The sequence below is a fragment of the Carex rostrata genome, chromosome 6, assembly GCF_964058835.1.
Source record: "Carex rostrata chromosome 6, lpCarRost1.2, whole genome shotgun sequence".
In the NCBI taxonomy this organism is placed as follows: Eukaryota; Viridiplantae; Streptophyta; class Magnoliopsida; order Poales; family Cyperaceae; genus Carex; species Carex rostrata.
In genome coordinates, this window is record NC_135923.1 from 4,199,200 (window position 1) to 4,225,061 (window position 25,862).

Below are 25,862 nucleotides of genomic sequence, written 5' to 3' on the forward strand. Positions count from 1 at the left end.
TAATTATGTTAAATGGTTTGGATTGATTATTTGAACTTTGAAAACTTTGTAAATGGAAAGTGTAATTCGGTGTCATAAAAAATAGTGTAATTGAACCCCTCATCATATTAAATTTGATGCATAGAAATTGTCTAGTCAACTTTGATATAAATTAAAATTGAATTTTTTTTTTCTGGTAAGTAATACTTTTACCATAAGAAAATTGGAAAATGGAACTTTTTGACCACTTCCATTCGACCAAATTAAATAAAAAAATAAATTAACTTGAACATAAGTCCCTTTCTGTCTACATGAGAAGCAAATATTAATTGAACACAATTAATTAATTCTAATTCTGTAGAGATTCGTAATTTACATTTTTGCGCATCTGTCAACATCACCGTATCCTATTTATATCTTATGTTATCCGACCAATTCTTGTAATTTTCGGAAATTAAAAATGGTGTCACTATTTTTACGTAAAGGTGTAACCGAAAGGTGTCAAAAAAAAAAAAATAGTGTAAGTGGATCCTCCTTTATATTATTATTAATTAATAGAGGAGGGATCAAATTACATATTTTTTGGTGACACCGAATTACATTCTCGATTTTTCAAATTCAAATGGTTGATTCAAACTGTTCAACATAATGGATATATTAAAATGTGCTTGCAGATAAAATTTTACATTTTTTCATTTTTTTTTTACTATTTATTAAGTATTTAACAAAATCGCTATATTCAGACCATTGAATTTTTGTACCCATCTTAATAAATAGTAAAAAAATTCAAAAAAAAATATAAAATTTGATCTGCAAGCACATTTTAATATATACATCATGTTGAACGGTCTGGATTGACTGTTTGGACTTCAAAATTGTAGATGGATCCCTTATTTATATTATTATTAATTAATATTATTATTATTATTAATTAATATTATTATTATTATTAATATTAGTATTATTAGTATTATTACTATTATATTATTATTATTGGAATTATCAAGATTATTATGGTTTTCGCCATAGAAAAAAAATACTTAATCTACAAGCACTGGATCGATGTATTAAAATACTTGATCCAAACCGTTGAACACTGGTCCTCATTATAGAGTCTTTTACACTCTATACCCACAATATTTTAAATTTCCATTGACACAATTTAAAAGAAAACAAAAATCTGTTGACGCAAAAGCGAAAGGGCAAACCTAGTCTGACAAAGGTTAAGTGTTCACACCAGACACCAGTACATAAATAAATGCTGCCTACGGGCTTTTCCCCTAAAAAAAAAAACATAAATAAATGCAAATTTGGTCGAATAGGATTCAACCTGAATTGACCTTGATGACTATTGCAATTGAAAAACAGGGGGTATAGAAAATGGTGTGCTGGTAAGTTCGACAAAACATGGTTCTCTAACAGTCTAATTCTTGTTCATTTTAAATTTTAAATTGCTAGGAAGTACAGGACTGTACCAGCTTTCATTTGTGCACAATTCTTTTTTGTTTTCCATGACATCTATGTCTAAATTTTAATAGGAAAAAGTTTGGCAAGTAATATTAATTGCATTGTTGAACTATCTTCTAATTAATATCTGGCCTCCTTTTCCAATGGTGATTCAAAAGTTATTATTGGTAACTAAGATGCAATCAAGAAATAATTTAATTCATAGTGATGAAGGTCCTTTTTCTCTTATAACTAAATCTTCAGAAAAAAAAAAATATATATATATATATATAGAGTACGGCTAACGCGCTTCCTCTAGCATATGGGCCGAAATGCTTCCGGTGGAAAGTTGAAATTTCAAAATCCAAAAAGTCGATCTGAACCGTTCATCTTCTTCTCCATATTAATATCTGTTTGGAGACCAAATTTTACATTTTTCTGAAATTTTTTACTATTTATTAAGCCACTTTGAAAATCGCTGATCCAACGGTGGCTTAACAAAACAGTAAAACCATTGGATCAGCGATTTTCAAAGTGGCTTAATAAATAGTAAAAAAATTCAGAAAAATGTAAAATTTGGTCTCCAAGCAGATATTAATATGGAGAAGGAGATGAACGGTTCAGATCGACTTTTTGGATTTTGAAATTTCAAATTTTCACCGGAAGCATTTCGTCCCATATGCTAGAGGAAGCGCGTTAGCCGTACTCTATATATATATATATATATATATATATAATTGGTCTCATTTTATTAATATTAATTTTGGAATTTGCATTACTTTTTTTTTTCTTCAGTTGATCTGTACTAGTAATGAGTTAACAAACTCAATATGAATGTTTAAAAGTATTTGCTAATAAAATCATAAATATAAAAAAAAATTCATTTTGGTTGTATTATCATTTGTTAATACAAGTTGAATATTTCGTTCAAGTTAATTAGCAATTGTTAGGAAAAAAGCTTCATTGAATATACAATTTTTTTTAGATTGATACTTTCATGGGTTAGAAATAGTTAGAAAAACTTCATCATAAATATAATTTTTTTAGGTTGATACTTTTATTGGGTTTGTACTTGGCAATACATGGTGGATACTTTACTAAATTTAGTGGTCAATTGTTTGAAAAAGTTTATGACAAATAGTGGAAACAAATAAAAAAAAAAGGTGAGATAATGGATTTGCAGGGATGATATCTGATGTTAAATTTACTTTTGTAAAAGAATATAATAGCTAAATATGAAGAAAATAAGATAAAATAAATTATTTCAATTTTAATGGAAAAAATAGATGAAGATGCTAGTAAGCCGAAATTTTTTTATTTACCATCTTAATAAATCCAAATTAATTAATTATCATTCTATTAGTCAGAATTCAAATTATACCACGAACACATATCTAGTATGCGCACAGATCTAAATAGAAACACATACTGGGTATGCGTACCAATCCGTGCATATACTGAGTCTGCACACCGAGTGTGTGTGTGTGTTTTTTTTTTTTTTTTTTTTTTTTTTTCTGTTTTGTAGTAAACTCATCGAATGCATGCATCTAATTGTTGTTTGATTTTATGTATGTGGTGGATTCCAGTTCATGCATTGAATAGTTGGACTGACATTTAAAAATGAGTGAGTCTATGGTACTATGCATATCACAGGTTGTTACCGTGCTACAGCTCTATATTTGAGTTTTCAAATCCTAACGGTCGATCCGAACCGTTCATCTTGTTCTCCATATTAATATGTGTTTGGAGACCAAATTTTACATTTTTTGAAAAATTTTTACTATTTTTTTAGATATTTAGAAAATCACTTGATCTGAAAATTCTGGACCATCCAAAAACAGTGATTTTCAATAAATCTAAAAAAATAGTAAAAAAATTTCAAAAAATGTAAAATTTGGTCTCCAAACACATATTAATATGGAGAACAAGGTGAACGGTTCAGATCGACCGTTAGAATTTGAAAACTCGAATATAGAACTGTAGCACAGTAACAAATCGTAATATGCATAGTACCATATACTCACTCTTTAAAAATTATAAAATTGAGAAATAGTTGAATGAGATCAGAGCCTCGTAATCTGTAATATTTTGGAACTTTCATAATGAAATTTCTGATTTTGTAATATTTAATTTTTCTTTTTCTAGGAAAACAAATCTCATTGGAGAGATGTAGGGTGCATGGGAAATTGTCCCACGAGTCACATGCAACTTTTGCCGATTTTTTTATTTATATCCAAAAAAATAATTAAATTTCAAAAAATAGCTGAAGCTGAACGGGATATCAAAATCTATCCAAATCGGAAAATTTTTTTCCGGTAATTCAGTCTAAAACCGGAAAACAATTTCCGGTTTCAACTTTTTAGATTTTTTTTATTTAAATAGAAATATTTATAATTTATTTATTTTTTGTATTAAAATATTAGAAATATTTAATATATTTCTTTGAAAATAGATAGAATACTATATAATTTGATTTATTAAAAAGACTGCTACAAATAACCCGGATCAACATTTTTCATGACAGATTTTTTGCGGCTGTAAAAAAAATTAATATATTTATTTATGTGTTGTTAGAAAAAAAATAAAAATGTTTGGATTTTCAGTTATTGATCCCAGTTCAAAAGTCACTTCTAAGTAAATACAGAAAATATTATCATCTTTCTAGTACATTTAATTTTTAAAAAGTGGTATCTATTTTTGAAAAAAAAAATTAAAGTTATTTAATGATTGTTATTAAAAGGAATTCTCAAAATAGATACAATTTTTTATAAATTAAATGTACTAGAAGGATCACAATATTTTCTGTATTACCTAGAAGTGACTTTTAAACCGGGATCAATAACTCAAAATTCAAGCATTTTTATTTTTTTTCAATAACTCATAAAGAAATATATTAATTTTTCTTACAGCCGTAAAAAAATCGGCAAGAAAAATGTTGATCCGAGTTATTTGTAGCAGTCTTTCTAATAAATCAAGTTATATAGTATTTCATATATTTTCAAAGAAATATTTTAAATATTTCTAATATTTCAATACAAAAAATAAATAATTTATAAATATTTCTATTTAAATAAAAAAATCTGAAAAAATAAAAAAAATGTTGAAATGGAAAATTTTTTTTACGGTTTCTCTTTTCTTTTTTTTTTTGGTCGCTGTTTTGGAATGTTGAAACCGGAATTTTTTTTTCAGTTTTGGATTGAATTACCGGAAATTTATTTTTCGGTTTGGGTAGATTTTGAAATCCCATTTAGCTTCGGTTATTTTTTTTAATTTAATTATTTTTTTGGATATAAATAAAAAATCGGCATCTTTTGACACCGTTAGACTAACAATATTCCTTTTCTTCTCTTTGACATGCATCTTATTTAATTTATTGTAAAAAAAACACACACACACACACAATTGGTGCGCAAACTCAGTACATGCACGGATCGATGGGTATACCCAGTAGGTGTTTCTATTTAAATCCGTGTGCATACTGAATATATGTTCATGGTATAATTTGAATTATGACTAATAGAGTGGTAATCAATTAAATCGGCGGGTTGGTAAATAAAAAAAAAATTCGGACCAGTAAGTAGCCTTAAAATAACACGTGAACTTTCAAATAAGTAAAAAAATAATAACAGTGTAAAAATTGTAATAAGAATTCTACGAATTGATTTATTCCTAGTTGACCAGACGGTCTTTTTCTTTTAAAAAAAAATGAAGTATATTTAACGAATCCGAGAAAAGCCACTTTATTTTTGTATTGTACGCGTGTATCGTATGCTATCTGATAGATTCGTATTACATATATTACTAACATATCGAGTAGAACAAGGGTGTTCTTAAGTGCACTCATAAGTTAAACGGGTTTTAACGGTTTGAATTTGTCATTTGAAGCCGATTTGACGGATTTTAGACTTGAGTTCACTAAAGGGCTTAGTGAACTCAAATCTAAAACTTATCAAATCGACTTTAAACAGTTAATCCGAACTGTTGAAATCTGTTTACTTTACGAGTAATGCAGATACATGTAAAAAAATTTATAATTTAAATTAATTTTGCATAGAGTCAAGTGGTAAAAAAACGTTCAAAAATTAAATGTATTAAAATTAATTTATTAACATTCTAATTTTGACCGCTTGACTTTATACTAAATTAATTCGAATATTTAAAATTTTCATATATAGACACATCACTCGTAAGGTAAACAGATTTCAATGGTTCAGATTTGTCATTGGAAGTTAATTTAACGAGTTTTAGACTTAAGTTCACCGAGCCCAATTTTTACATGTAGACGCATCACTCATAAGGTAGGCGGGTTTCAACGGTTCAAATTTGTCATTATAAGCAGATTTGACGAGTTTTAGACTTGAGTTCACCAAGAAGTGAACTTAAGAACACCCTAGTTCTACTCTTAACATATCAATGAACTAATATTATAAAGGAAACTCAAACTAACAAATTATCTTTTATTATTTTATAAATTACAGATGTTCTAAATCACATCTGTATTGAAAAGAACAGTAAAATAATAAACTGCATTTTTATTAGAACCCTATATTCCTACTAGAGCAAAAAGAAGCCCATACAACAATGCTTATACAGGCTTTAATACATCTTACTATCAATTTCCCTAGAGTATACTCCCAAACTATTTACATTCCCTTCATATTCATCTTCATTACTTAAATGTTATTTTTTTTTTTTAGCTTTTCCTGTTCATTGAGATTAGAGAAACCAGTTAATTGTCCGAAGGAGTCGCCAAGCTACAGCCGACCGACCAGCTGCGAACACCCCTCACCGAATCTATGTCCATACATGCACTCACCTATGAACAAAAATAGGAAAAATCAGACAGCAGTATATAGTTACATGGGCAGCAACAACAAATAGAAGAGTGATGCTATGGTACTATGCATATCGCGGATTGGTTCGTACTATGGATCGATATCTCTGTTTTCAAAGTCCAAACAATCGATCTGAACCATTCGACATGATTTCCATATGAAAAATGTACTTGTAGATCAAAACTTGCATTTTTTATAATTTTTTTACTATTTTTTTAGATAGGTAGAAAATCACTTGATCTAAAAATTCCAGACCATTCAAAAGTAGTGATTTTCTACCTATCTAAATAAATAGTACAAAAAATTCTAAAAAATATAAAATTTATTCTGCGAGGACATTTTTATATGGAGATCATGTTGGATGGTTCAGATAGACCATTTGAACTTTGAAAACAAAGATATTGATCTATAGTACGGACCAATCTGCACAATGCTACTATAACCTCACTCCAAATAAAATATTGATGATTAAAAAAATAAGCGTTCTAGTTCTATTTAAGCAACTTCTAATTGAGGCTCAATTGTAGAATTGAGCAACTAGCAGGAATACATGGAATTTGTATCGTCTGCAGTAACTCAAATTTTGGTTACTCCAGAATATTAAAGGGGCCCGTGAATTTCCAAGTTTGGCCAGATTGGCCTCGATTCGGATCAGACAGTCCAGATTCTGAACTAAAAATTTGAGGTACTGTAGAGGATATAGACTCGGTATACAAGCTAATAAAAATATTTTACAGGAACTAAATTAACTTTATTGCATCAGTGAAGCCTAATTGAAATACCAGATTGTCATAAGATCCTTTGAAATGAAACAACATAGCACCGACATCTTGTCTTCTGTCAATCTCAGCCTATAACCAATAATAGACAAATTAGAATATTAAATGCTTCTTTTAAATACGTATCTGTTTAGGTATTTGGCTGTAATAACTATGTAGGTGCTTTTCTATTCTGTATGTGCATGTGTGGTACCACAATCTAAACTGAATGTTTTGTATGATTTCTTGTTAAATGCAAATCGATGGGTTTCACCCACTTTAAAAAAAAAAATGCTTCTTTAGAAGGAAAAAAACAACATCTATGAAGTATAGGATTTTTCAATTGTAATTACCACGCAAGAACTAATGGTGACCCCATTAGCAGCTAATGCTGATGTAACATCAGACATCATCCCTGCAAATCCAGAATTAAGATAAATTAAAAAAAAATAACAAGTACTAGATTTCAATAGCAATTATACTTAGTTATCATAAGAAACTATAAAAAAAGAAAAACGTACTTTCCCCAGCATTGTATATGACACAGAGCCATTGAATTGAGTTACCATTGACACTGTGCCAGATGGTTATCTTTTTCGCCTTCCAAATCTCCAAACCGGGCGGAACCTCTTTGTTTGTGGATATACTATTAGACCAATCACGCTTAACCGAAGCGGACCCATTAAGCTTGATGCTGTCAACATTCCATTTTTTTGGCATGCCATTTGTGCCGTTTATTACATGCAAAGGGTCTTTTTTCATTTTTGTGAACAGGTTTTCTTCTGTGCTGAGAATTTTTTCCCAGATCGATTTTTCTTCCTCCTTGTCCTCCTTGGTGAAATTCTTGACCATCGCATCAGTCATTTCATGGGCATAACGTGCTGCATGCTCTCTAAGAAACTAAAAATACCAAGAAGATAATAAAAAAAGTCATAAGGGACTTAAAGGAAGGCTGATTATGAAAGGTTTTACCATTGTTTGGCTCAACATGAATAAATTGTAGGCTCAGTTAAGCTCTAGTAAATAAAAAAAAAAGACAAAAGAAACTTCGAAAAAAAAAAAAAAAATTCTGAGATCCATCCTGCAACGGATGCATACAAGTGCATGCAATTTCTTGAAATACCATACTCAAGTTATTACGGTGGTGTTTGGTTGAGGCTCAAATCAATGGAATAAGGGGTTTAGGCCTCTAAATTTAAACCACCTCTCCAGATGGCTTAAGAGTTAGTCCTCCTATGGCCCCACTACTATTCACTTTTTTCCTCTCTTCTTTAGTTGATACTATTTTTTAATATCTTAGGCCATGACATAACTTTAGACCTCAACCAAACATCAATAGCTTAGGCCAGGCTAAGTTGGAATAACCAACTTAGGCCTCAACCAAACACCACCTACAAGAAAGACTATTAAGTACAAGTAATGTTCAGTGTAGATGTTCACAACCAAAAGAACAAACTGAATAGAGCAATGATTTTAATTCTGGCAACCGGTTTTGCATTTCACATTGATGGATATTTGAAGCTTACTTTCTTAATCTTGTGCTGGGCACATCGTGTTTTTACATGCTTATGGTGCAACCATTCCTTATGCTGCTTATAAGCGGATTCACTTGTTGAAGCCTGAGAGAAAAGCAAAACAAGAGAAAAGTAGTCAAACAATAGATTGTCAAATTGAATAAAGTTAGCAATGTAAAAGACAATAAGGTGATAGGAAAGTGTAAGCTAACATCAGATGTTATGATCTCAACTACTTCGGCATTTGCAAGCACATGTGTTGGTTTAACGTGATTTCCATTTACCTGAAAAAATTTAGAGCGAGTCAGAGAAGTCAATGGAGGCCATAATTCTTTTGAAGTTGTCAAATAATTTGATATGATTTCTAAACTTACTTTAGCCATAACCATTTTATTCCCAATATCTGTGTGGATCAGGTAAGCATAATCAATTGCAGTGGCTCCCTTTGGCAGGTTCTTCATCTGGAAAAGAAAAATAAGGAGACATATAGCATTAGCGATTAATTAAAAAAAAACAGCATCATTTCTACTTGATCTCTATGCTCCAGCACAATTTATCCAGATAATTTATATATGAGCAGGGTTCAAATGCCTCGTGTCTTTCATGCCTCAGTCGTGCCTCACATCCTTATCTCTATTTTCAAAGTCCAAACAGTCGATCTGAACCACTCAAAATGATCTCGACACTAAAATGTGTTTGGAACCAAATTTTGATATTTATTGGAAATATTTTTACTATTTTTTTGGTGGTAGAAAATCATTGTTTTTCAGAAAATTCTGGACCATACAAAAACAGTAATTTTGTACCTATCTTAAAAAATAGTCAAAAAAGTAAAATATTATAAAATTTGGTCTCCAAGCACATTTTAATATCAAGATCATGTTGATTGGTTCAGGCCGACTGTTTGGACTGTGAAAACAAAGATAAGGATGTGAGACACAATTGAGGCATGACATACATGAGACATTTGAACCCTACTCTTTATACACAATGCTGCAATAGTCCACTTAGTAGCTGAACAATGCAGAAAATGCATGGTTTTAGATTAACATACCTCTCCTTTTGGCGTGAAAACAAAAACACGGCTTCCTAGAAGATCACCAGTTACAGTAGCTACAAAGTCCGTGGAACTCATGTTACCAACAAACTCTTGTTGCCATTCTCGAATAGCATTCAACCACCCAATCTATCAAAAAGTTCTCTAATTAAGTAAACTAAAAGGCTGTCAAAAAGAGAAAAGAAGATTTCTTAAATATAAGAAAAGAAAAGAAAATCAAAGTATGATGGCAACCCTATTGTTCAAGTGGTTAGCCTTCCCTTGCTTTGCATCTCCACCTCTGTAGTGTGCCGCAATCCCTCTTTCAGCTATCAAATCCATCTCTTCTGTTCTTATCTACGCAAAGGAAAAATTGATAAAAACAGAATAACAAATTGGAGAATAGAAAAGCACCTCTTTCTCACACATTCTCTCATTTGAGTCAATTTGTGTGATGAAAAAAATAAAAAGTACTTGACCATCCAAGTGAAAGACCTCTCTCTCTCTCTCTCTCTCTCTCTCTCTCTCTCTCTCTGATTGTAAAAATAAAATAATAAAATAAAATGTACCTGAACTTCCAAGCGAAACATGCTCTCCTTCAGAAATGGTATAACGGTTGTATGGAGGCATTGGTAGTTATTTGGCTTTGGAGTTGCAATGTAGTCCTTGACCTGCTTAATGCATTCTTGTAATTAAAAGATTTTCAAAGAACACCAGATAAAAAATAATAACAGATCAGAGAACTCACAGCTCCAGGAACTGGCGTCCAAATGCCATGCACAAGGCCAAGAACGTGATAGCAAACCTAACCATACAATATACATAAATAAATAATGTACAAATAACTGAGTGGTAACAACAGAATACTAATACTATTTATTTACAGAGTGAGGCTATGGTACTATGCATATTACATATCGACCCGTGCTATGGATACATATCTTTATTCTTAAAGTTCAAACAGTCGATCCGAACCGTTAAACATAATCTTCATATCAAAGTGTACCTGTAGACCAAATTTTATATTATTTAGAATTTTTTTACTATTTTTTTAGATAGGTAAAAAATCGCTGATTTTGATTTTGGATGGTCCAGAATTTTCAAATCAATCGATTTTCTACTTATTTAAAAAAATAGTAAAAAAATTCTAAAAATAGAAAATTTGGCCTGTACGTATATTTTCATATGAAGATCATGTTGAACGTTCAAATTGACTGTTTGAACTTTAAAGACAGAGATATGAGTCCATAGCGTGGGCCGTTGTGTAATATGAATATTACCATAGACTCACTATTATTTATATATAATTTGAAGGATGGAATTGGAAAGGGATCATGCCACCTGTTGTGCACTACACAAAGGCTCAAGATCTTCATGAGTCTTTGGCTTTATAATGATACGAAGCTGCTTACAGATAGAAAGAAAGATAAACCAACAAATTCAAGCTAAGGATATATGCATATGATCTATAACACACTCAAAGAAACATATATATCTTAGAGAAAGAGACAACAAACCTGTGCCATCTCATTGACTTTGTTCATGGAGCTCTTTGATTCACACATAGATTTGTAAATGCTGTTAAAAAATTGAGAATACATGTCCTTGAACATTAATTAATAAGTAAATAACCTGACAAGAAAAATAATTGAGTCTTGTTTTGGCTAGGGTGGCAAAACCATATGCAAGATGATATATGATCAGAGATTGGTAATAAGAAAAAGATTAAACAGCACAAATGACCAATAGCAACTAAAATATCCTTGTATACCTACTTTGAACCCCAAACTTCAAAAAATTTCCATTTTGGTCACTAAAGATTGGTTCTACCAATAACACTGATTTGCAATGCAGATAAATTTTAAGCCATTATGTCATCAGCACACTGACTTGTTGATGCAGAAACCAAAACAAATGAAAATGTTTTATTTTTTTGTAGATGCACAGTGACCAAATTATATATTATTTTTTAAAATCATTTTTTAGATAGGTACATAGTTACTGTTTTTAGATGGTCCAGAAACCTCAGAAAAACAGTGATTTTGGTCTCCAAGAACATTTTAATATGGATATAATGTTGAGCAGTTCATATTGACTGTTTAACTTTGAAAACAGAGATAAGGATGTGAGGTATAATTGGGGCACAAAAACAATGGGGGCATTTTAACCTACTCTAAAATCTTTTAGTTGGAGGGGGGGGGGGGGGGGGGGGGGGGGGGCGCAAGGAAAAACACAGTGTTAGAGGCTTAGAAAAGAACCTGTAAAGTTCCTTGTATGAAGGACGCACTTCAGTTTCAACTGTCACAAATTTTAAGTACTCATCCTCCTCTATCTTTTTCTTCAATACTCTTTTTGCCTAAGAAGTAGACATAAAATAGTTTAAAAGCACTAGTATAAGTTCATCTGAGTATACACAGAACATATCTTGATTTGTTAAAATGTTATTTAATGATATATATATATATATATATATAAGAAAAAAAATAACCTCTTCAAGTTCCTTTTCATGAACACGGGAATACTCTTCGACTCTTTTATTAAGCTCGTTATATTCACTTGGATTCGTGTACATGAAAGAGAGACACTCCAGCTCAGACTAATAAATTTAAGAAGGAAAAAACCCAACATATATATGAGTATGATGGAAGAAAAATATATTAAATTTAAATACACCATGCAAGAGACCATAAATAAATACTAGCACCTTTATTTCATACATTCCAAGAAGCTTGGCCAAAGGAGCAAACACCTCTAAAGTCTCCTTAGCAATGGCTTTCTATAGCCCAAAAAAAAAACCAAAAAATAAGGCATAAGATAAGATGATAAGATCAAATGCTGGTAAACGGTGAAAGAATACCTGTTTTTTCTGAGGCATATGTGATAGAGTTCGCATATTATGCAACCGGTCGGCTAATTTCACTATAATTACACGAACCTACAACAATGTTTCCGTTATATTTCAAGGAAATGTAGCAAGAAAAACGGTGCATCAATATAAATCATAATTATTAGAGGTAACCTCATCTGTCATGGCAAGAAACATTTGTCTGAGATCATCAGCTTTCAGATCTTGCTTTGAGTGGCTATTTCCTGTGCACTGGATTTTTCCCAATTTTGATACCTAGAGATACAAAAAGAATTAGCATAAACAAAATTAGAGAATCCGAACCTTTTCAAAGTCATAAGGAACCATTTTGTCCTTTAAGTAAGTAATCCAATTAAAAGAAATTAAAAAAAAAAAAAAACATGATAGGAAATATATTTTAAGAAAAAAAATTCAATATTCTTCATTCCTACTACAGTACAGATAGCCTACTACATTTGGATACATATTATGGAAATCCTTATTCCTTAAGGTTTGTGGGCTTTATAAGAAGGAAGATAAAAAAAAAGAAAAAAAGAAAAAAGGAAAGTACCTTGGTTTCTCCTTCAACAATATTACGAACGTCCTTGCCGAACTCCTTTTCAATTCGATCAAATGTGACAATATCTGTGTCTTCCACTGTGTCATGCAATAAGCCAGCCGCAATGGACTCCCAATCAAGCTCCTTGAAAAAAGCAAAAATAAAAAATGGATATCCGAGCTCAACAGACTACAGACAAATGGCAATATAAAACCAACTATTTGCATGCAAGTCCACTTACGAGTTCACCGAGAATTATCGCAACTTCAACTGGGTGAATAATGAATGGTTCCCCACTTCGCCTTCTCTGACCACTATGCGCATCAAAAGCCAGCTGTATCAGTAATAACATTATAATTGTTATATATATAGACAATGATATTAGATTCACCCATAACCTGCCACAACTTAAGAAACTAAACAGGTATGGAAAGGAAGGAATGTATCACCTTCAGAGCATCATGTACTCGATTCAATTCATCTGGCACAAGATACGAGATACATGGTTTGAGGCTCTGGCAATAAAAAAAATAACAAATTAAAATACAATCATCTAAATGACTAGCACATTTATTTAATTAAAAAAAGACACCAGAGCAATTACCTCCCATAAAGATTCGGGGTCCATATCATCATACGAATCAGGATTTGAAAAAGAGCAGCTAAGGGCCCAAGTCATGTCAACAATAAGGCTTGATTCATATCCGCAAAAAAATTTAGAGACAGAAAGCTTTGATTTTGCACTTAGATTAGATTTTCTTTTGCTAGCATCCTCTGCTCTCCAAGCACTCTATGGTAAAAAACCAAAGAGAGTATGAATGTCAACTCATATTAAACAAATAAGCTGTGTTTGGCCATATCTTGACTTTTGAGCCTATTGATACTTCAATTAAAAAACAATAAAACCAAAAAATAAAAGAGAGGAGATAATAAATTCAAATGGAAGAACTAGGTTTATCAAGTCACGGGTTCCGTCTCAGTTGGTATGTAACAATGGAAAAATGAACCAAATGATTCTAAATTGACATGAACAACAGTTAACTGTACTGCATGACAAGTCTAAGGGGATAGATAAAGGTAGCTGAGATAATTCATGCAGTAGGTGCCATCCCCAAATTTTTGCAAAGAACATAACCTAAGACTAAGAGTATTAAATAAGAGGGTAGTTTAAATGCCTCCAAATTTTTTGTCCCTCCATTTTTTTAATTTTCTAAAAAAAAAATTCTAAAACTTATTTGTCAAAAACAACCGTTAGATGTGATCTATATTATTTTCTCTACACACACATAAAACATTATCACTTTTCGATTTTGGTTTTATATGAATCAATAAATTGAAAATTCAACTTCCAGAATTTATCCACATCGGTGTATTTTTGCAACCTCTCGATAGTAATCAAAACCAAATTGAAATGTCATGATCTTTAATGTGTGCATAGAGAAAATGATATAGATCATATCTAACGGTTTTATTTTGATATTTAAGCTATATGTTTTAAGTTATTATAGTTCTAAAAATGGAGGCATTTGAACCCTCATTAAATAATTAGGTCCCACATTAACCCCCCAACGGCCCGACCAAGCAAAAAATAAGAAAAAAAAGATATAACCAAAATAGGGTCAAACAAATTACGAGGAAAGATGTGGAGGGTGGGGGAAGGGGGGGGGGGGGGGGGGGGGTTAATTAGTATGAAAATAGAAAGATAACCAACTTGGTTGCCATCACGTAACCAGCTCCTCCTTTGCCACCTGTAAATGCGATCAGTATGATAAGGCTGCGTCGTACTTGCAAGGGAACCTGTCAGAACCCTTGGTGCCTTCCAGGCACATGACAGCACGCTACATTGATACCATGATTGATCCCTGCTTTCCCCCTTTCTGGAGGAGACTTTGCACAGATTTACACACTCTGGTGTTACTGCAAAAAATTTACACTATTTCAGTTACAGTACATGCAATCTATATTGCTCCTCTAGATTTTTTACATGGTTTCAACACTGGTAAGTACCAAACAAGAAGTATTCATGTGCTACCAGCACCAATCAATTAATCTCCAATTCATTGATAGAAACTAATTGAATGAGAAAATTCAGTGAACTTGCTTTATTGAAAACAACATTTGCAGTAAACTTCTTTGAGTAATTATCAAATTGAAAGGATATATTGGAAAACAACACGTGACAGCCACAGTTTTGCGGGCATGAACACGAGAAATGGCCAATTTGCATCAAATTTTTCTAATACTGGTATGTTCAGGGACTTGTTTACACTACTGACATACAAATAACAGTAGTTTATGAGGCCCCAAAGAATGCAACTGTAAACTCTCCAGTTAAACCGGGGACAGAAGCTGCTCCTCATAAGTTTGCTCTCAGCATTCAACATTTGTTTCAACAACGGATAGCATCCATTTGTTAACGCACTGGAGATAAGCAAACCACCTACTCGTAAATAAGTAAAAATTAGAAAGTTACCGGGCATGGACGGAAACATAGCCATCCAGTTGCTTTGAACTCGGTGCCACAAAATCTCATGGGAACTCACTGAAGCTCTCAGCTTTAAACTTAAGAGGCAACACGCGAATTAATTAACCGAAATCTTTTTGTGGGTTTTCTTCCTTGCAAAGTTGCTTCAGTTCAGATAAGAAGAAACCAGACAACCAATTCCTTTGGTGTTTGATTTCTATTTTTTTTTTTCTTGCTTTCTTTTTTGGTTCTATTTCTTTTTTGAGAGAGAGGAGGGGAGAAGAGAAGAGATAACGAGCAGCGAGAGGCCACACAACGGCCGCAGCCCCAGTGATTTTTTTTTTTCTCTGTATGTTTTAAATTGGGAAAACAATATAATTTTGGGATCTTTACTTATTTACCCATTTTAAATTGGGAAAACAATTTAATTTCGGGCCAAGGCCTTTTTAATAAAAAAAAATGGGAAAACAATATAGGCAAAGGATATTTACTTATTTACCCATTTTAAATTCGGAAAACAATATAATTTTGGGATCTTTACTTATTTACCCATAAACTTCCTGTATATATACTTGCCGCTTACAATATATACCAGTCCATTATCCATAGATGAGAATCTGTTACTCTTCTTCAAATTTTAAAGAGAAAAGAAGATCAACAAATTTTATTTCTAAATCTAAATTAAAAAATGTTTGAATGATTATAATTTATAACCCTTGAAATTAACCTCTTTTTCCATTTTCAATTTAAGGGCTTGTTCCGGAATGGGAATGGAATGGAAATTTTTGAATGATCAAAATACTGTGCGTGTGGGCTGTTTTTCGTGAAGTCTGAGTGAATTTATTTTTCCATGCGCATACTAAACGGTCGAACAAGCCCTAATTGTTGCATGAATTTAATCTTGAGTATAGTATTGCCGGATAAGAGTATGCAAGAATATATAATTATGTATATTTGAAATGAATAATAATTTACTTTATTAAAGGTTTTATATAATTCAGTCTTCTCATAAAATATTAAGCATAGTGGTTAAATATCATTTTACGATTGTGAAGACTTGAGTTTAAATTTTACTGCCACACATTATATATTATATATTTTACGTTTTAAACCCCAATTTATTTTTTTAATTCCATCCTGAAAGTGAGATTACAATAATTACAAAGAATTACAATAATTACAACTTGATAGTGAAGTATCTTCTCAATTCTCATACAATCCTAAATTGTTTATTTATTTATTAATTTTTCATTTTTCATTTGATAATTTGCTATCCACACTGAAATGTATTGAATAAAGTCTGATAAAGCAAGGGAGATTGTTCCCATATACATTTTTTTTTTTTGCTTCCTTCTTTTATTTTATTTTTTTATAATAATCTTATATCCTAACAATCTTACTGAATCCTTGGAACTTTCTTATTTTACATTATGCTTTGTATAAGAGGAAACTATGATTGGGCGACATGTTACGAAAAAAAAAAAAAATGATAAAATGGATAGGTATAGTCATTTTATAAATTTTCAAGTCCAATACGATTTAAAATTTATACGCGAAAAAATGGATATAATGAAAAAAAAAAAAATGATTTGTTATATTTTCAGTATTGCCACTCCTGAAGTCAAAATTTACGGAAGAAAATTTACTGTCATCATTCAACAGTTTAAAAAAAATTTCATGCGCAAATTTCAATGAAAATCAACGATTAAAAACCTGTTTTTTCAAAAGAAAATCAACAAATTTCATTTTTAAATGTACGTCTCCTTTCTGACAACTACTAAGCATTTTCTGATACACCTGGCATGCTTTGTCAGTCACCAGCCACCTGGCGGACCCAACTTGGTCCAGGGTCAACTGTTTCTATCTGAATTTTAAAATTTTATATAAATTTATACGTTCGGTTTGATTTTATCCTTCTCTGAACTTTTGATTTGTAATTAATGTTAAATTTAGAGTTAAAATTATGATAAATTTCTTAAATTCTAATTAGTAATTAGAATTAGAAGTTAGAGCATTGAAAAATAAAAATTATAATATTTTTTTTATCTAATATTCAATTAGCTAATGGAGTTGAACCCGATTAACTATTCAAATCCGATTCATTATTTTCTTATTCCTCTCTAACAAAAATTCTAGATCCACTACTGCAGCCAACCTAGGACGCAGAGGCGAATCCACAGTCAATGAATGAGGATCAATTGACCTCCATTTATTTTTAATTTTTTTGTATTTAGACCCTATTTTGAATATCTTTTAAACTAAAATATTATGGATAGTGTGAAATTAACCCCCATTCATAGTAGAAAATTTTTATGAGGGTTCAAATGCCTTCATTTTTTGTGCCTCCATTTTTAAAAACTTTAATAACTCAAAATTTAGATCTTAAAATTCAAAATAAAATCGTTCGATATGAACTATATCATTTTATCTATGCACGTGTAAAAAATTATGGCATTTCAACTTTGTTTTGGTTGTCATCTTGAGCTTGTAAAAATGTATACTAATGTGGACAATTTCTAAACGTTGATTTTTTAACTTATTGATTCATATAAAAGCAAAATCAAAATGTGATAATTTTTTATGGGCACATAGAGAAAATAACATAGATCACATCTAACGGTTTTATTTTGACGTTTAAGTTTTAAATTTTGAGTTATTTAAATTTTTAAAAATGGAGGTATGATGGAGGCACAAAAAATGGAGGCTTTTTTATATGCTTGACCTCATTTATTTCAATTTCCATTGTCTGAAAGTCTGACTTCGTCTCTCCTGGAATGTGAAGTAGAAAGTTTTCCTTATCATGCTCCATGGCCATGAGAATAAGAGCTCTGTGTGAAAACTAGAAAATGATTTTTGGTCGACAAACTTGTTCTCATCAGGGGAAATCCATACACTTGTGAACTGTGTGAACCACATAAGAAATTACCTACGAAGAGAGGGGCTGTTGTGGACAGCATTAAATTCTTCTTGAAGTAAAATTGACAATGACAACTTAAAAAGGCTTAGACATGTGATGTGATGGTATCTTTGTTTATTTATTTTGGAAGAATTTAATGTATATTTAAAAAAAATTGAAAAATTGAAGTGACGTATTTCTTCGTTTAAATTCATAATATTATATTGAAATCTGGCTAGTATGATATGGTTAATCAGTATCATTTAATTCTAAATGACACTAATTACTAACTCCAAAATTTACTGGATAAGCTTCAAATGACGAATTCAAAATGTTCAAACCGATATACTTCATGATTGGTGTGCTTACATACAAAATTTATAATTTTTTGAATTTATTCCATATCAAGTCAAGCAGTCAAATGTAGGGGTTTTTAGTTAAGTTTAACGCTTATTTTTCATTTGATTTTTACTGCTCGACTTGATACTAAAATAATTTGAAAATTTATAAATTTTGCATGTAAACACTCACTCGTGTAGTAGATTGGTTTGAACGGTCTGAATTGTCGTCGAAGTCTATCCGATAGGTTTTAAAAATTGGTGTTACATGCCACTAATGTAATATTAGCCTGATTCTATATTTACCCTTTTAAATTTCAAAAACTTACAAATTTATCCAATTTATTGGCTTGTCTATTAAAAATAATTTTAAATTTATAAAGTATCCAATTTACCCTTTATTAAAATAACAATATGTAGTCTATGTAAGAAAAATGTTATGTCTTCTAACTAATCGGTTTTTGAGGACAAATAGTTATTTTCTCTACTTGTGACGCATACGCAGCGACATTTAGGCATATGCTTGTATATGTGTCACAATAATAAAATGAATTATTTGCTCTTAAAATTGATCAATTAGAAAACTAAATATTTCTCTTAAATATGTTACATGTTTTTATTTTATTTTAATAAAAGATAAAATAAGAACTTTATAAATTTAAAATGAGTTTGAATAGAAAAGACAATGAATTGTATAAATTTGTGAATTTTTTTAAATTTAGAAAAGTAAACATGATATTATGAAATTTAGTATAAAATAATACATAATTTCAATTTCTTTTAGGAATATACATGAAATCTCCTCTTGTTTTTAAGAGCAAGTCAAAAAAAAGTTAAACAACCAACAATTGTTTTCAGTGCTAGTTATCAGAAGCAAAATGAGGATGCTCCAAAAGATTTTGAAATTTTTTCGAATTCACACGCAAAAAAGGACACGTGCTAAGGTTCCTGAAAAGAAAAATGTATAATTTTGCACGAGATACAATAATGCTATTATTTTTCAGTTCTTCGTAAAAAAACCTTCCATGTTATCGTGCAAGTTGAAACAACATCATATGGTCAAAGTGGTCGTGGAAATGCTTTTGAGTGAGGCTATGGTACTTTGGTCTGTAATACAGATTAATATTTTTATTTTTAAAATCTTATTAGTCGATACGAACTGTTCATTATAATTTTCATATGAATATGTACTTGCATATCAAATTTTATATTTTTTTAGAATTTGTTTACTACTTTTTAAGACAGGTAGAAAATCACTGTTTTTAAATAGTCTGAAATTTTCAGATCAAGTGATTTTTTATCTATCTTAAAGAATAGTAAACAAATTTTAAAAAATATAAAATTCAGTCTACAAGTACATATTCACATGGAGATTATGTTGAACAGTTCGGATTAACTATTAAAATTTTGAAAACAAAAATATTGATCAATATTACAGATCAACCCATAATATGCATAGTATCATAGACTCATTCAATGCTTTTTAATTGCAACCGTGAAAAGATAGTCAAAATAGAGGCTGGTCGGTGTGGTGTGGGGTGGGGTGTACTTGACTGGACGGTGGTGCCTCGTAGGCAATCAGCATGTTTCATGTTTTGCTAGTGGCTAATGAGTAACACCATTATAATTACCCTCAAGAGTCAAGACTATGCTTCACAATGGCTTCCTTTAAGAAAAGGAAGAGGAGAAGAGAATACAAGAGCATAATTACACTTGACCGTTGTCGATTATTTGTTTTAGCAAAGAGATTGCACTTCCACCTCTCTAAGTGGTTGACTGTCATGGATCGGTTGATTCAGTATTTTTTTTAGTTGAATGGTGATTGTCTCGATCTGAATTGGTTTAATGCCCTCTTCTTTCTTCTCTTTGAGCAGTGACTGTCTCAGACCGATTTGATTTAGTGTCTCTCGGCTGCACATTCTTCTGAGTGATATCGATTTTTAAAAGAAGAAGACGATTCGTCCTCAAAAAAGGGCTCGATACGACATACTCCACCAGCCATGCAACTCGGGAAATTACTGTTGTGTCCACACTCTCAGAAAAGAAAATCGAAAAACCCACCTACTTGCTAATCGGACGCAAATATACCAATTCATATTTCATATTGTCTAACTTCACATATCTGTTATTTTATGACAAAACAAATTAAATAATCTTACAAGTATCAATGTATATGTTTTTATACTTCTTATTTTAAACAAAGAAAACCTATATAATATAAATCTTGTAAATTGTTGGATCGATTATGTTTATTCCAATTTGGAATGTTGAAGAGGCGAATTTTATCACCTCTCTCCCCCTTTTAACTTCCCATTCCTTTCATTAGGCAGTTGCTTGTGGAGCACAGTTTGAAGTGACAATGAAAAACAAATGAATAGGTAATACAAAAGTTTTACTTAAATTGCATACGGGCTAGGTTTTTATGAGCATTTTTTTTTTTTTTCAAATTCCAGATATGGTCCACACAGATTACTGGATCAGAAATTAAGTATGAGAAAATACAGTAAATGTCCGGATATCAAAAATACAAGATACAATTTCAGATGCAAATACTAGTCCAACTCAAAATGTTAATCTATGTATCAGACAGTCAATTAATCTAACCACCAAAAATCGATCATTCAGAAAAATAAAAAATAAATAATGAACCAATTGTAACACAATTCCAAACAGAGAAAAAAATGAACGAACGCCAAGAGCATAAATGCTACAACATTTTTTACAAACAAGCTGATGTAGTTTTAACTATACAGAGTTTCAGTTACTGACTTAAAAAAAAAAGAAAAAAAGAAAAAAAGAAAAAGAAAAAGAAAAAGCATTGGCATATATTAGCAGTTAGACCTGACCTGTGCCTATCAGGTCTTAACTCATGAAGTATAATCTAACCCAACAGGCCAAAGCTTTGACTAGGTTACTCAGCTGCCATTAAAAATAAAGGCAGTTGATGTGCCATTATTGAAGTCCAGCTGTATGATCAAAATCAGACGACTCTGGATTACATAGAAGTATGCCCCCCTAAAACACCAAGATGAAAGCTGAGCTATTCAATTTAATAGCAACAGGTGCAGATTCGCTAATGTAGTATTGGCATCTCAAATATAAACTATTTGGTTGCTTGATAAGGTTTCAATAGTATATAAAAAAAATAAAAACCATACACAAGTTTAACTATGGCCAAAAGTATGCAAGTGAACCGGAGCAGCTTTTTGAGATTATTAAGAAAATAAAAAAATCAAGAGTTGAAAGAGCTTTTATGATCTTAATACAACATGCTTGAGGCCAATAAAGCAACAAAATAAAAAAGAAATACTCCTGATATCTATACCGAACTTTTAAACCCAAATCAAATATGTAACTTATTCCTCCAATGCAGAGCCGACACAACCAATAAGTATTACAAAAGGAAAAATATATATATTAAAACGAAGTGTTCACCAATTTGGTTCGCCTATGTGAAAGATGAAACTCCATTCAAACCACAAACCTATCTGAGAGTGGAGGCAGGTACTTGTGTTATACTTGTCTCTCTCTCTAGTCAGCCATCTTTTGCAAACGATGGATAGTGCTTCTGGCTAGTCTGTGACCAGGGTCTAATTTGAGAACCATGCGCAAGTCCTCAGCACCAAGCCTGTACTTCTCATTGCTTTCGTACAGGAGTGCTCTTTGAACGAGTACAGAAATATTCTCCTTATCATGCTCCAGCACCTAATATAAAAGAATTGAATGGTGAGATTCTAAAAGAACACAGATTTGCCAAAAGGAGTATATAAAAACTACTGAAATTTTAAAACCAAAAGGGTCCTTCCTAGATAAATTGTCAGTAATAGACAAGTCAGAATTTTGGGCAAGTTCAGAAGCAGTTTGGTAATTGCCCTTGAATTTATATAAATGAAAATGCTTTTGACCTATAAATAGTACTAGTCAAGTGCATACACGATGCAGCGGGATGACATAATTTATAAACAGATCGGAATGAAACTCAAGTCATCAATAATAAAAAGAACATTTTCTCGCATTATCTTATACACAAATTAATCAAATATAAGAGAAGAGACTATTAAAAAAATAAGATTGTGCTGGAGTTTGACTGAGAGATGGTGGAGGTTTGAACCAATATGTCATCTTGATACTCTGTAATTCATATTATATTATGCAGTTAAGATAGTGAGTGATGCAAGCATAAACTAATATTGCAAATCAACAGATTTCAGTTAATATCACATCATTCTTGAAATATAATTCATGCATTTTTTCTATTAAAAACTCTAGATGAACTGGAAAGAACTATTTTTTTTTTAACTGGAAAGGATTATCACCAAGCAATACAACTTTTTACCTTTGAACAATCAGCAATAGCCTTCTTATATTCACCAACCTCCTTGTAAGATGAAGCCCGAGATGTCAGCACCTCAGCAATTGCAACTTGGTCCCCCTGTTTTTCCAAAATAACGACGGCCCAAGATAACCATTTAATTGCATCAGCATACTGTCCTTGTTTATAATTATCCATTCCCTTCGCCTTAGCAGTGGCACCCGTTAGACCAGCTGGAGGCGGGGGAAGACCCTCCAGCTCAGTTGTCGTGCCACCTGCATCAGCTGCAGCAAAATCCGAGGCAATATCCCAATCATTCATTTCATTTGTAGGAGGCGGTGGGCTTGGAGTTGCTTTTGAAGTGAAAAACATGTCCACGTCATTATTTGGCACCGGCGAAGATTTATTAGTTGTAGTAGAAGAGGAAAAAAAGGTTTGCGCTTGTGGTGGTGCTGGAAAAGCATCGAAACGGGTCGGGTTAGTGGACCCAAACAGGTCAGGTTTGGCTGAATTGACTGGAGCAGGGGTTGGTTTCATATCAGGTTTTGGTTTCGACCCGATACCTGCCAAGGAATCAAATGGATCCTTCTTCTGGTTCATCATAGGTGCAGATCCGATTGATCCAGTTGCAGATCTCATCGGCTGACTAGTAGAACCCATTGGATTCGGGGTGTTGCCACTAGGTTGACCAAAAAAGGCGAAATTCGAGCCAGAATCAGTCGATTTAGGCAACGAATCTGACAGGTTGTTCATGGAAAAGCTGCTTTTCTGAGTGGAACCCATAGATTTCAGTGGAGCATTGGACCCTCGGCCCGAACCGGATCCAAGAGCAGAGGCAAACAGATCTCCAAACAAATTAGGGCTATTTTGAGGGATGCCAAGAGATGAAGTGCTTGTGGGCTTGGAAGACGACCAGCTTTTTCCGTGGATGTCGCCGACCATGGAGGTGGGGCCCGCAACGGGATTGACGGTGGGCCTGGAAGCTGGTTGGTGGGTCCATGAGGGTCTGGCGGCAGGGCGAGAGGCTGGTTGGTAAGACCAAGAGGGTGTTGGGGAAGGGGTGGCAGCGGATGAGGGGGACGGAGAGGGATTACCTCGGAGCGGCTGAGAGGAGCCGGAGCGGGAGTTGGGGATGCCGAAGTCGAAGTTGAAGGAGTTGAAGTTGGTGCCAGTGCCATTGGCGGTGGAGCGCTGGCCTCCGTTCATCGTCGGAGAAAGTCCCGATAGCCGGAGAAAGAAAGAGGAAGAAAGATAATTTTTTGGGGAAGACGCTAGAAATATGAGCTGTCGATTGCTCTGATTCTGTCGTCGGAAGGAGGCGAGTAGTGCGGTGCCTTGTAAGAACCCGGTGTGGGGTCTCTGTCACGTGGGATCCACAGGCCCTGTTTCTTGTGAGTTGTGAGTTGTGAGTTGTGACACAACACCGCTTTAGCCCTTTTAAAGTCTCCCGTTCCTTCTGTTGGATCCGTTGCCTCCCAGGTACCTGACTCAACACAATTGAAATGGACGGTTCAGATTTACTCTCAGTTGGTCGGGATTCGGAATGACAGGGGCAAGATTATTTTTTCTTTGAGCCAAGTTAAATAGAACAATTTTGGACCGTCTGATTCAATTGTACTCAGTCTGGTAACCTGAGGGGATGTGAATTTCCTTCTGTTACCTGACTGAGTATAATTAAATCGGACGGCTAAAGATTGGAATTTTTAACTGGACACGAATCTCAAAGCACAAATAATACTGCCCCCTGGCCCCCCTCTATCATCCCGAACAGGCACCGGCTGATATTAAATCTGGGCCGTCCGTTTCAATTTTTTTGAGTCAAGTATCTGGGAGGGTATGGATCCAATGAAATATAGGACGGAATGCTGAAAATAAAATTAGATGTGAATTGTCTGTTTTAACTTGAAATACCTTTTTTTTTTATTTTGGCAAATTTATATTTTTAAATGCGATTCATAAAACAAAGTTTTAAAAAAAAATCTGGTTTTTTGCGTCTCAATCATGCCTCACATACTTATAATTATTTTCAAAGTTCAAATAGTCAATCAAAAAAGCTTAACATTATCTCCATAATAAAATGTTCGTAGAGACTAAATTTTATATTTTTAGAAAATATTTTTTACTAATTATTTGATAGGTACAAAATTACTTTTCTTTATTAATATTAATCTTAATTTTTTAAATTATTAAATTATAAAATAGAGATATAAATAAAACTTGTATTTTTGATGAGAACATAACTAATTTTAAATTTCGACGGAAATATATCTAAAAAGAAAAGTTATGATGGTATCACCTAATTAATACTCTCCATTTTTCTATCAAGCATTCATGGACCGGTCCACTTTAAGGCTAAGAAACCTATAAATTATTGTTAGGAAATCTAATGAGATATTAAACCGTTGCTAAGAAGAAAGCTATATATAGCAAGAGGAGAGATCAAGTTACAATAATTTTTGAGTTATAACAAGTTACAACAACTATTTTTTACATTTTTAAAGTCCAAATCATCAATTCAAACCGTTAGATGTGATCTTCACAATAAAATGTGCTTTCAAATCAAATTTTACATTTTTTGAAATTTTTTACTATTTATTAAGATAGGTACAAAATTCAATGGTCTGAATTTGACTAGTTTTTGTACCCATCTTAATAAATAGTAAAAAAATTTCAAAAAATGTAAAATTTGGTCTCCAAGCATATTTTATTGTAGAGATAAACATCTAACGGTTTGGATCGATGATTTAGACTTTGAAAATGTAAAAAATTTATTGTTGTAACTTGTTGTAAGTTGATTCCTTTTCATATAGCAGATCACATTAATTGTGCTAATTGTATCACCTAATACATAAGATGTGAAACCAATTTCATTTTGTTCAA

At 32.2% G+C, this 25,862-nt stretch overlaps 2 protein-coding genes across 3 annotated transcripts; both read right to left on the reverse strand.

Annotated features, from left to right (window-relative positions):
• Positions 1–5,852: 5,852 nt before the first annotated feature.
• RSH1 (RELA/SPOT homolog 1) lies at positions 5,853–15,768 on the reverse strand. Its single transcript, XM_078304210.1, has 24 exons — positions 15,446–15,768; positions 14,684–14,889; positions 13,577–13,762; positions 13,422–13,487; positions 13,214–13,306; positions 12,985–13,116; positions 12,588–12,689; positions 12,426–12,503; positions 12,273–12,344; positions 12,057–12,164; positions 11,827–11,924; positions 11,086–11,146; positions 10,910–10,972; positions 10,317–10,373; positions 10,138–10,239; positions 9,824–9,925; positions 9,587–9,718; positions 8,907–8,993; positions 8,745–8,816; positions 8,545–8,637; positions 7,540–7,918; positions 7,372–7,433; positions 7,043–7,111; positions 5,853–6,241 (listed from the first exon to the last, which is right to left on the reverse strand). Exons 1-24 carry the CDS (start codon positions 15,468–15,470, stop codon positions 6,155–6,157), a joined length of 2,532 nt encoding a protein of 843 aa, XP_078160336.1. The 5' UTR covers positions 15,471–15,768; the 3' UTR covers positions 5,853–6,154.
• Positions 15,769–21,338: 5,570 nt separating this feature from the next.
• Positions 21,339–24,303, reverse strand: LOC144555783 (Tetratricopeptide repeat (TPR)-like superfamily protein). 2 transcript variants are annotated; one of them, XM_078304212.1, is made up of 3 exons: positions 23,007–24,303; positions 22,155–22,375; positions 21,339–21,685 (listed from the first exon to the last, which is right to left on the reverse strand). In XM_078304212.1, exons 1-2 carry the CDS (start codon positions 24,186–24,188, stop codon positions 22,202–22,204), a joined length of 1,356 nt encoding a protein of 451 aa, XP_078160338.1. In that variant the 5' UTR covers positions 24,189–24,303; the 3' UTR covers positions 21,339–21,685; positions 22,155–22,201. The 2 variants fall into 2 exon arrangements, with proteins under 2 accessions (XP_078160338.1, XP_078160337.1); XM_078304211.1 differs by lacking the exon at positions 21,339–21,685 and having other exon boundaries at positions 21,854–22,375.
• Positions 24,304–25,862: the final 1,559 nt, after the last annotated feature.